General features: G+C 42.2%; 1 protein-coding gene across 7 annotated transcripts in view; it reads right to left on the reverse strand.

Moving 5' to 3' along the window:
• The window catches only part of NEDD9 (neural precursor cell expressed, developmentally down-regulated 9), a 192,930-nt gene that overhangs the window by 20,937 nt on the left and 159,798 nt on the right, over positions 1-12,195 (reverse strand). For all 7 annotated transcript variants that reach the window (XM_077143655.1, XM_077143656.1, XM_077143659.1 and 4 more), the window contains one exon: positions 5,203-5,649. In XM_077143655.1, coding sequence (XP_076999770.1) covers positions 5,203-5,649 — 447 coding nt within the window. The remainder of the gene's footprint in view (positions 1-5,202; positions 5,650-12,195) is intronic.

Genomic DNA, 12,195 nt, shown 5'->3' on the forward strand with positions numbered 1-12,195 from the left:
AAAAACTACTGAACTGCAAAGAGAAAGCTTCATGGAGATGAATGTTTTGAAGGATGAATAGGAGTTCACCATGTAGGATAGAGTGGGAAAGGTGTTCTAGGTAAAGTGGTTTGCATATGCAAATGAAGCTCTGCTCCCCAACAGAAAATGTCTAATTCTCTTCTTTACGTAACCATAGTATAGTTAACTAACCTTTTTTTAAATCATAGTAACACAAGTAGCATATATACCACTCAAGCTTTCCCAGTTTAACCATTTTCAAGTATACAAGTCAGTGGTACAAATTACATTCAATATACTGTGCTACCATAACCAACATTCATTTCCCCACTTTTTTATCAGCTCAAACAGAAACTCCCCCATTCCCTGTCTCTGGTAACAGAACCGACTGTCTCTATGAATTTGCTTATTCTAGGTATTGCATATAAATGTTAACTAATCTTCCTGTTTATTTGGGCAAAATGCATAAAAGTTAGGCCTTTAGACAAACTCAACTCTACCTCTATCATGCTTGTCAAGCTCATTTATTGTGTATATATAGCTGTGACTACAGAAAACGGGGGATGACAGTCTCAAAGTTTTCCCTGCTGGGAGAAAGCTACCTTGTATAATCTGGCATCAACCATAAAGGACAGTAATGAGCTATCTGATAGGATTGGAAGGGTATGATGGTGGTGGGTGATAGGATCAGAGCCACCTTTGGGGTGACTCAGAGGCCAACTTGAATTAAATACTTCATTTCTTGCTTCTGCTTCGTTCCTTTGGCTATTCTCTGCATGCTGATATTTTGCTCTGTGCTTGGCCAATAGCAGTAATGACATATCAGTAGAGGTCCCCATCCTGATAAAGCTTATAATTCAGCCCCAGACTGGTCATCAGGAGGAGGGAAAGCAAATCTAATTCACCAGTTACAGTATAAGTGACATGTCTAAAGAATAATCAGAGAAACACACATAAATCCCTGTGCAGATTCAGCATGAAATGGATGAACACTGGGGGCTGTTTCACTGATCTTTGAAGCAGAGAAATGAGGCTATTTTAGCCCTTTGCAGGCCTGAATCTTTTGGATCTTTGGAGGCTCCACTCCAAGCCATACTCCCATATTAAGGAGAATTTTCGCTTCTAAAAAAAACTGAAATCTTAAAAAAAAAAATTTTAGCTTTTCAAATAATTTAACTATGAGTAACTCATTTAATTTAGAATTGCCTATGAGTTCTTGGCAGTCACACTGCATATTCAGAAATCTTTGTAAAGTGAGAAAAATCTAACTTATAAATTGTTTTCAAATGTAATGAAATTGATTTGAGCCTTGAATGTGACACTTAATGAGGTTGACGTTGTTTCATAGACAGTTATCAAAATGGCCTTTAATTTTCTACTTCGAAGGTTTTGTGTTTCCTATTTTGGGGCCAAATTATTTTTATTTGGCTCTCAAACATTCTCGTAGGCCCCAGGCATTCTGCCTATAATGTCTAATGGATAAAACAACCCTGCACAAAAAACTTCCAGTGCAAAGAAGCAATGAAATTAAGTAACGGTGTCAGTGTATATGGTTTCCAGATACCTTTTAAGGGTTTTTTTTCCCATCCTGTGCAAAGTTCTTGAGAGAGCTGGGAACTCAGAGGGTACAACATAACATGCTGACAATGAAGTATGTATACATTGGTATATATTAAGAAACACAAACAGGGCTGCTTTGGTTCAAAATAATCTCTGAGGAAGGAAGGAAAAAACAAGAGGAAATTAATTTTTTCAAGTCCCTACTATGCTAAATATGGTGCCACTTACTTTATATATATAGTTTCATTTATCTCCCACAACAACTTTATGATGTAGTTAGGATTATTCCCATGTTACAGATGAAGAAATCAAAGCACAGAGAAGTTAGGTAACTTGACAAGGATTACATAGCCATGAAGAGACAGAACCAAAAGTTCGCCTAACTCCAGAGCCCATGCTCTTTTCACAATATTTGTGCTGTCTTCTTCTTTCATAAAAGGATGGGGATTATATGACTCTCTCTTTTTCTCTAGCCACTGACTTAACAAGTGATGAATGTAAGTTAATGTGGGTGCAAGAGAATGAGTAGGGGCTGGAGTTTTCCCAGAGAGCACAGTTGAAATGATCACGGGCATTGATTGAAGGCACAATTCAGTCTTTTTGTTTTTTGTTTTTCAAGTGATTCATTGCTAGAAAAAAACTGTGATAGATCAAACTTCTGAAACTCACTGTCTGTAGCAATATAAAGGGAATTTTTAACTATGGAAACTCCCGAATCATAATCAGATTGGAGCAGAATCAGTCCCCTTCACAGTCTATTATGGTGTTTCTCAAAGTGTGGTCCCAGACCAGCTCCCCCAGCAAACATCCAAGGAGCTTATTCAAATACAGATTCCCAGACCCCCACCCAGAGCTACTGGATTAGAAGTTCTTGGGGGAAAGGGACTGGGAATCTGCATTCCAACTAGCCCTCTCTAACCCTCCCCATGATTCTTAAGTTTGCTAAAATTTTAAAACCACTCTAGTGTTTCTGAACATGATTCCACTCCCTGCTCGTTTTCTTCTCTAACAGTTTTTAAGGACCACAGCTTAAAACTACCAAGAATCTCTAGCTTCAGGTTCACAGCCATTTTACAGATGGGAAATTAAAAGAGAACAGGAATCGAAGGCGATTCAGCAAGTCAATAAAATTGTGAAAATGAGAACTCAACAAATGCCTGATGACTCCCACTGCACTGCGATCACCCCTGAGGGCCTTGGCTTAAGTCTTGAGTGTGATTCCCACCCGCTGAGAAGATTCTGACTCATAAACCCACACACGGGGTGATGCTGATGGAAGTTTTAGAGCAGCTGCTATCCCCTAGAAAGTTAAAATGACTTCTAAACAGCCAAACCATCTCCTCCACTCTTTAGGAAACAGAGAGACAGAGAGGAGAAGAAAGGAGGAAGAGGAAGGAAAGAAAAGGGAAGAGGAGGAGGAGGAGAGGGAGGAAGGAGGAAGAAAGAAGGAGGGCAGAGGTCAGTGGGGATGTGAGCAAATGGCCCAGAGGACAGAGGCACAGAGGTGACTTCCAGGGCGAGGCCACCATTGCTTGGAGAGCTCCCAGTGGTTGGCAGTGGAAAAGCCAGGACCCTCTCCTTCTGCCCTTCCCCACCTCCCCACATTCACCTGTTGACTGCTCACAGCCCAGATCTCCAGGCAAAATTACTCCCCAGCTTTGGTAATGCGTCCCCACGAGCTGGTCGCAGCCCCTCTGAGGCTGGTGGAGGGCCTTTCCAGAAGCTTGCTGCCTCCTATAAGAACTGTCCTGCCATCTGCTAAGCATAAAACATCCTGCTGATTTTAGAATTTATTTAAAAACAAAACAAAACACTGATTTGAGTACCCGAGGTCAACCCCTGCATCCCAGAGAGTGCCGTAAATCCACAGGAAGCTGCGCGCCAGAGTCTTTCCCCTCCAAAAGGCCCGCGAGCCAAGGAGAAAAGTGACAGTACAGGTATGGCAAATAAAACGGAAAGAAGTCTGAAGTTTTGGACTTTTCAGACCTGGAACTGGAAAGGTAGAGTCTAAAAAAAGGGAAACGTGTCACCTTTCTGCCAAAATAAACTACAGTGAAAGTTTAGACCCCACCACCTTTCAGCCAAGCATTTCCTGTTCTCGTCTCCCTAAGACTGCCTCCCCCTAGCTCAGCCTAGGGGTGCAAACAACCAGGACCCAGAATGAGAGAAGTTATTTATTTATAGCTACACCTTTCAACTGTTCTTTTTGACACTCTTGGAGAGAGTGGCTGGGCTGGGTTTTGTCTCCGAATCTACAAACACCGAGGGAAGAAGGACTTTGAAAGGTCATAGCACAGTCTGTCCCTCGAGACAGAGATTACTGTCCTGGGGTACAAGTTGTAAAGCCACCCACCTCTTCTTTAGGAATCCCTCTAAAACACATATACTCAGCCTATGCCACATGTGTGCTCTGGAGAGGGATCTGTAAAACTTTTTCATAGAAAAGGTGATTCAGAAATGCATGAGTGGGTTTGCTTTTTAAAGGCATGCAACAGTAAATCTTTTTCCCTTTTCTCCCAGAGGAGTCTATCATCATGCAAACAGATAATTTACCTGTGTTAGAGTTAGACTTTGTGTTAGATTTTCTTGAGATAGCCACATCTAGATTTAGTGCCAGAAACAGTCCAAGAGCTCTTCCTCTTTGTAATTCAGGCATATTTTCGGTGTGTGTTAAATCAGTCCATTCTTAATATCAAATCTCACAGGACCCATTCTAGGCCCTTGAGTTTAAAATGAAAGAGAAAGTCCCTGCCCTTATAGTGTTTACCAAAGTATCATCTTAGTTTTGGCTATTACTGTTCATAATTCCACTGATACGATTTTCTCCCCAGCACATGTCACGAAGGCCATATTCACTCTTAAAAATTCATCATCAGCATCAAAAATATAGTAGATGCTCAACATTCAATATTCATCTAATGAATTTCTATTTACCTCAAACTATTATGTATTCTGAATTATACAGGGAGCTGAAAAGTACCCACCCCTTTTTTTAAAATACAAGGACATCCTAAATATGCCACCCCCACTATTTTCACCCAGGGCCTCAGGTTTTACTATGGAAATTACATGAAGGACAGGGGGGTGGCTTCTTGCTAAGGTCACTAGCATCTATGCATTTTCAGTGAGTAAAATTTTAAGCAAGTGACTCTACACACGTCCACGGACATGACCCACTTCTGGCTTCTTGCTACTTCTACTTCTAGTGGGTTCTTTGTCCAGCCAGGTGAATGGGGTCATGATTCAGCCTCTCGCCAAAGGAGGGTCTGTGATGCAGTGTTGTGTGTGTACAAAATTTGGTGCCTTGTACCATCACAGAAGAAATATTAGACTGGAAACTCTTTGGGCACAGAACGTAGGTATAGAAGCAGATAGATGTATTCGAAAGTTGGTGACAAACAACTCATGACCCAGGAACTTTATGATAGCTGTGAATTAGCAGTCCTTAACACATGGTAGAAGTTCAAGAAAGTTTTGCTGACAGAATGAATGGGAAAATAATGCAAAAAAGATGCTCGAGCTAGGGTACTGGACATATTTACTTCTTGAAAGTTTCAAGTTGTTATTTTGGGAACATTTCCATTGGTCCAAGTGCACAGGGGAAACCAAAATAGGAACAAAAATTGTTAGTCACCTACTCACCTTTTTACTTACGTGGGGGCCATTGGTCCCCCCAATGCTTCTCTGCCCTGATGGTGGCACTTGATACACATCTTTTTCTTGGGTACCATGGCCGGTGGGTACTTGGTAAATTCCCTGATTTTGGTATGAAGGGGGAACTTGGTAGATGGCATCCCGAGGGGCAGCCTGTGGGTTTGGCACTTGATAGAACTTCTGTTGGCTGAAGGTCTGGTGTGTCAGCCCAGATGTAGGCTGGTCCTGACTGGACGGAATCTCCTGCACGGGGCCAATCAGCAACTTCACCCGGTTCCCAGGAACGATGCCTTGGCGCCCGTGTAAGGAGCAGAGCCACCATCCCTCCAGTCCTCCTGTGTTCTGCTCGATCACAGTCAGGATGTCTCCCTTGCGAAAGGCCAGCTCCTCAGCACACTCTGGGACGTTGTCATATAAGGCCCTTGCCATAAGATTCTAGGAAGGAAGGAACACAGAGAAATCATGTTAGAATGTCAGCTCAGTCCCTCTAACACCTAAAGCCCATCCTCTTATGGAGAGCCATACTTCCTGGAAAGAGAAGATGAAATCTGAACAATAGCCTGTAAGGAGAAAAACAGATGGTGCAGACAAAAGACAGATACATACAGACTGTGCTGCCACCAATGACATCAGACTGCCTCCTTGGAAAAGCTCAAAAAAACAGAAGAGCTCTTTCCTCTAGCAGAGAAGGCTATGCCAAGGAATGATGAGTAGCACTGTTAAAAAGTTCGAGGATGGTTCAGTATACGAAGTCATTCTTTCTTGCTTTCTTAAAGCCAGCTGATGGAAAATAATTTTCCAAGGTATTCAGATGTACTACAATGGACATTTCTCAATTCTTTTCATATAGTAGAGATAAAAAGAGTCAAAGAAAATCCCAAATAATGAACAGTCCTAATGGCATTTATATTCAGTATTGAAATGTAAACAAAAACACACTTATATTTGTCTTGGAGAGGGCAGGGCTTAAAAACTTATTCTCAGTTGTTCAAGAGTCCCTTGGAGCTGTGGTATATATATAAATATATGATGGAATATTATGCAGCTGTAAGAGAGAATAAAGTAATGAAGCATGTGTATGAATCCTGAGGACATTATATCAAGTGAAATTAGCCAGAAACAAAAGGACAAACTTGGTCTCACTAATATGAACTAACATTAATGAGTGAACCTGGAGAGTTAAAGTTAAGAACACAGGTTATCAGGAGGTAGAAAGATGGTAGAGATTGGGCCTTTGGTACTGAAGGAGTACAGAATGTTCAACAGGACTGATTATAAAGATTTAGAAATGGGTAGCACAATACTATCTGATGGTAGTACAATAAAAGTACACTGAATGAAAAAAAGAACAAAGGGGACATGGGGAGAGAGCAGGACAGAAGGAACTGCAAAGAGAAAGGTCAGCAGCATGATCCAACCACGCCTGAAGCCTCTCATACCTCCTTAATTTCACTGACTTGAACCAACAATCCACTTTGCAATTTCATCTAGGAGAACTGGTTCTTTCATGACTTGCAATTGATTGAACTAACATATAGACATATAAAAAGTCAATTAATAAATGTGTAAATCTTTTTTTTAACTTTTTTAATTGTACAATATAACATATATACAAAACAAAGAAAGAGAAAAGCAATAGTTTTCAAAGCACTCTTCAACAAGTAGTTGCAGGACAGATCCCAGAGTCGGTTATGGGCTACCATACCATCCTCTCAGATTGTTCCTTCTAGCCGATCCACAAATGTGTAAATCTTAAAGTCACTTAACAAATGTGTAAATCCTCTTTCCTTTATTCATTCAATAGACATGTATTGAACACTTATTATGTGCTAAGCCCTGAGGATACAGTGATGAATTCCTTATTCTCATGGAATTTAGAGTCTGCAAAAGGAGAGAGTCATCAGATCATTAAAATGCCAATAAACTGTGATGAGTGCTATGATGGAAATGCCTTCAGTGGCAGAGACTCCAAAGATTTAGACTCCCCTTCCTCGGTTGTGGGGAAATTACTACTAGAATGAATGCAGCAGCCCAATCAAGTGCTATATTTACCAGCTACTGTGTCTGTAAAGAAAGTTACATTGGAAAAAATAAAAAAAGAGTCCCTTGGATACGGAGGGAATTTACACGCGAGTGTTTCTTCCATGACGATCCAGCATGGAACAGCTTGACTGAAGTCTACATTCCAGATTTAATGGTGGAGAGCGACAAAGGAATGTATAACATGTAGGTAGACACTAACTCTTTCTCTTTTGTTCTCTTCCTAATACCTTTCCTGGGGATCTATCATCACCCTGCCACTTTATCGCCTACTTCTTGAATCTTGCCATTCACATCTGAAAGGCTGTGCCTTCCCATTTCAGGAACCCAAAACACTTTCCCCCTTTGTATGAAGTTCTGTCTGGCACATTCAGTACTAAGCAGTCAGCCAGAGTAGGCATTCAGCAGAAAGTGGGCAGGCGATGCATGCCAACATTCCTGGAAACCTTTCAAAGGCTCTGAAGATTTCATTTCTTGGCACTAGTAATGCTTCCCAGCGTACTGGCAGCCATTACTATGTGCCTCTGTCCTTCCCAGTGCAAAGTCAGAGAAGGTCATAGATTCAGAGCAAGCCCTCAGAAAACTAAAAACCATCCCTCCCGTGCACAGCTAAATGTTTGGATGCACTAGGTGTTGAGGTGATGACCATTTATTGAAGGAAGGTTTGATGATTGGATGGAGTCTGCTTGTTACTTTACTTCACATTATACCATATTCATGGAATTGGGGGCTGCTTGGATTCAGGCCCCCTGTTTTTCTTCTCTAGAAATGTGGACTCAATCGTTCAGCCCCATGCTTTTCATTCTTTAATAATTGACATACACCCATTGCCCCACTCCAGTGTTGCATTGCGGTTATAGAGCTGGGAGAGAAGCTGACCACTGTGGAACCTGCCCCTTTCTCCTGGGCCCAGTCAACAACTGGGAAGGCTTGGAAGGCAGCCCCAAGATGAAATGAGAAGTAACAGAGTCGGGGCCAGTTCTGTTGGAGCTGAGGGTTGACAGCTGTGCAATTATATTGGCTACAAAGAAGAGAAACCGAAAACAGTAGAAAGGCAAAGGTCTACAGACCTGATCAGGACAAATAACCTGGACACCTGTGAAGGTGGGTCACTTTCACGAAAGGCCACGCAAGACTGAAATGGCACTGGACCGTGCTTGATGAGAGGCAGGTAGAAATCCCCCTGCGAGAGTCTTTCTGGATGTTCTCTGTCTCCTGTCCCAGTGGGTACATCTCCCTAACAGGCTGTACATTATTTTCCAGCAGTGTTCCCCATGCCCACAGAGATTAGTATTCTGAAAGCACGCTTGGCACCAGCTGCTAGTGGCAGGGACCCCAGAGCCAGCCTGAAACTTATTCACGCGTTGACAAATATCCTCAGTCTTGGCTGGGCAGGAGCGTGAGTTATTTAATATCCACGCAACTACAGAGAGCTTATGTCTGCATTCCAGTTACTCTCCCAAACACGTTATAGCACCAGAGGTCTTTGGAGATCACCTGGACTCAATATCCCTGTTTAACAGGTGAGAAAACAGGAACAAGGAGGCCAGTTTATCATTTGCCTCCAGGGCTACACTGTTGGTGGCAGAGAAACCACTAAAACTGTGGTCTCTTGATTCTGAGTTAAATTCTCTTTGCAGAACTCTAAGCTACCTTAGCTGTACTACACGATGACCTTCTAACTGCACAGATTTCCATTCTCTAACAGTGTTCTAAAGACGACCAATTCCTCTTTTTGTATGGAATAAAGAGAGTCTTAGGCTTTTGTGTCCCAGCTGTGTAACTGGGCTGATTACTTTTCCTTTTGTTTAGTTTCCTCATCTGTTGTCCTGATAATAGATAATAGGATAACAGTACTTTTCTCATAGATTTGTGGTGAGGATTAAATGAGTTAATTCAAGTTAAGTACTTCAGCAATGCCTGAGACATTGTAAGCTATTAGAACTGTTGAATTTTCAGTATGGCAACTGGCTTCAGGTTCCCTACCTACTTCACTTCCTCTCATTCTTCTATCAAAGTTTTTGAACTGGATACTTAAGATCTCTGCATTCTATTGTATCTAAAGTATCCCTTAATAAAGAAAAAAAGGTTGAAGGGGAAAAAAAAATAGTTGGTCCTATCTTACTCATACTAATACACACACAAACACACATCTGATATTTCTCTTGCTCACAATCACATTTCATAAGAGCTGTGTCTCAAAGCACCATTTCTTTGAATTAATGAGGTAGTGAGCTCTGGTCAATGCAACCACTCATCAAATATTGGCCTACAAACAGCATGTAACGAAACTACTGGTTGCATTCGTGACCTTCTGACACAACAATAATAATAATAATAATGAGATTACTGGGCAAATTATGGATAAATCCCATTAGATTCCAGCAGAATATAATACATCAGAAAGTATGGAAAGATATGATTAAGGAATTTGGCTTCTGAAGACACTTGGTTTGGGGGCAAGAGTTTAAGAAGAGAGCCAAATTAGCCTCAGCTGAACACAAACTGGCTCCCTGTAAAGGGCACTGTGCAACTCCTAATTAGGCAAAGTTAAGTCCTCTGGCTAGGAGAAGGAGCAAGTCTCCTCTTTAGTGCAAAGGTGTGATTCCTTCAGGCCACAATGTTAGAAACCCCTTGCCTGAATATCTTCGAAAAACCTAGGAGAGGCAGTTTGTCTTTCTCCCGCCCCTTGGATATTTATCTCCAGGGCAGGGAAGGTCAACACAGAAACAAATAAATGAGAGATAAGAGAGCTCTGGTAATTCTTTATCCAGTTGGATGGTTAGCCCTCAGAGACTGGCAGTTAGAAATGCAGCAACGTCTTGGCAAAGCTCCAAACCACCTGAGGCACAGAATTTGAAAGGCAGAAGGAACCCTAAACAATTATAGACCAACTCTTTCATTTACAAATGAAAAAAAAAAAAAAAAGAAGCTCAAGAAGTTGATAATTTGCCCGTTACCTGGCAAACTGTAGAGCTGGGTCAATAATCCAAGCCTCTTGTTTTTAGCTCATAATTATGCCAGTATTTCATTAAGTCTTATACACACATTACAAAAGCTGTGGCTCTAATCAGGATTAGAAATTGGCATTAGGAGTAATAATTCTATTTAAAGGAATCCTAATTGTAGCAGTATCTGGCTTGATCCCTACCCCAAGCTTTCCTGAAACTCTTCTTTTGCTTCTATGACACCACTTCCTGGCTGCCCCTCTTCTCTCTTTGCCCATCCCTTAAATGATCAGGTTCCAAAGAGATCGCTCTTTCCTTTGAACTTTTCTCTTCTCACTCTATATATCCACTCTACAGGAAATCTCTCGTCCACACTTTTGGCATCTAAACACACAAGCAACTATCAAATCCATACTTCCAACCCAGATATTTCTTCTGCTCTCCAGTCCCACATTTCCAATTGCCTACTGGTCATCTTTATCTCAAACTTAACAAGTGCAAAATCCTCTTTCCCTATCGTGGTTAATAGTATGCACACAACGGAGTGAGGAACCCCAGAGCTGAAACCCAAACAATCTCCTGCAGCTGGACCCTGCTTTCCACCCCACAGCCACTCCGAGCTCAGGCACTCGGCAAACTTTCTGGAGTCCTGCCATCGCTTCTGGGGTTCTTCGGCATTCATCCTCCTTTCACCTCAAAATCCATCTTCTGTATAACTAGAGCTGTCATCTTCCTAAAAACCTATCTGGTTGTTTCCCTTCCTCGTTCTCTGTAATAGGGATCTCTTTCACTATGATTTGTATTACCCAGTTCAAGTAATGGTCATCATGTCCTCGATCGAGGACGTCATAGCGTCCTCGATCTGTGACGTCCTGAAGATGGAGGACACTGTCTTACTCATTTTGCATTTCCATGGATTCAGCTCACAGTACACACATAATACACACTCTATAAATAAAAATACACAGTCATTAAATATTTGTCAATCGAAATGAATTCCAGACTCTGATTTCCTGGTTCTCTGTGGAAAGAATGAAACTGTTTAATATAGACTTCAGCAAGACGGTTAAAATTTCAGATGCCCGTGGGGAAGGTGAACTGACTGAACCTGGTGGCACGTCCGAGTCACTCAAGCTGCAAAACCAGAGAACACAGGGGACAGCAAGCAGGAAAGCGCCTGCCCTTCCCTATTAAAACAGGATAATGGCTTAGAGAGCAGCCTGACCCCAGTGTTCACAATCGCTGAGCAAACAGGAAAGCCAAAAGGAACTGGCCACCCCAGAGAGATTAACACAAAGGTTTCTTCTCTCCCGCCAGTGCAGTCCAGTCGTCTGCTTTGCCGTAATGGTTGGTTCTGCTGGTTCTGGTTCCCAGGCCATGCCTGAGAACTGGGAAGGAAATGCCGTCCAGCTATGGGGACAGAGAACTCAGGATCACATGCTAATTCCCAACTCCCACTCCACCCCATTTTCTTGCTATCAAAATGTCATGAGGGGTTTACTCCTATTACCAGGGAAACTATCTGCTTTTCCAAATACAGAGAGGTATGACTTGTAATTTCCATGACCATTCAGGCTGTTCTTTGAAGAGAAGTGAGACACAATGACTGGCGTGTCACCCCCTTACGAGTGATAGCAGCATCAATGACCTGGCTTCCTCTTATTATTTTTACTTCATTCTATATTTATCATGCAGGAGTTCCTGCCAAGGCCTCAGGGCTGCCATGTTCTCAGCTACATGACTTTCCTGGACCTCCCCCAACCCCCAACCCTGGCACTGGACTCCGCATGTGCACACACGCACACACACTCACAGAGCAGACAGACCCTGGGAAACAATCACTAGAGAAGGAAATGGCCATTGTCAAGGCAATCAACCCTAAGGGAAGTGGCTGCGGGATGAACAGGTCAGCCTCAGGATGCAGTGGGGAAGAGAAAAGAAGGACCAGGCACTTTTGTGCCTGCTGACAAAACTCTGCTTCAGTCTGAGGGCT

This window comes from Tamandua tetradactyla, chromosome 25 (genome assembly GCF_023851605.1).
Source record: "Tamandua tetradactyla isolate mTamTet1 chromosome 25, mTamTet1.pri, whole genome shotgun sequence".
NCBI classification, from domain to species: Eukaryota; Metazoa; Chordata; class Mammalia; order Pilosa; family Myrmecophagidae; genus Tamandua; species Tamandua tetradactyla.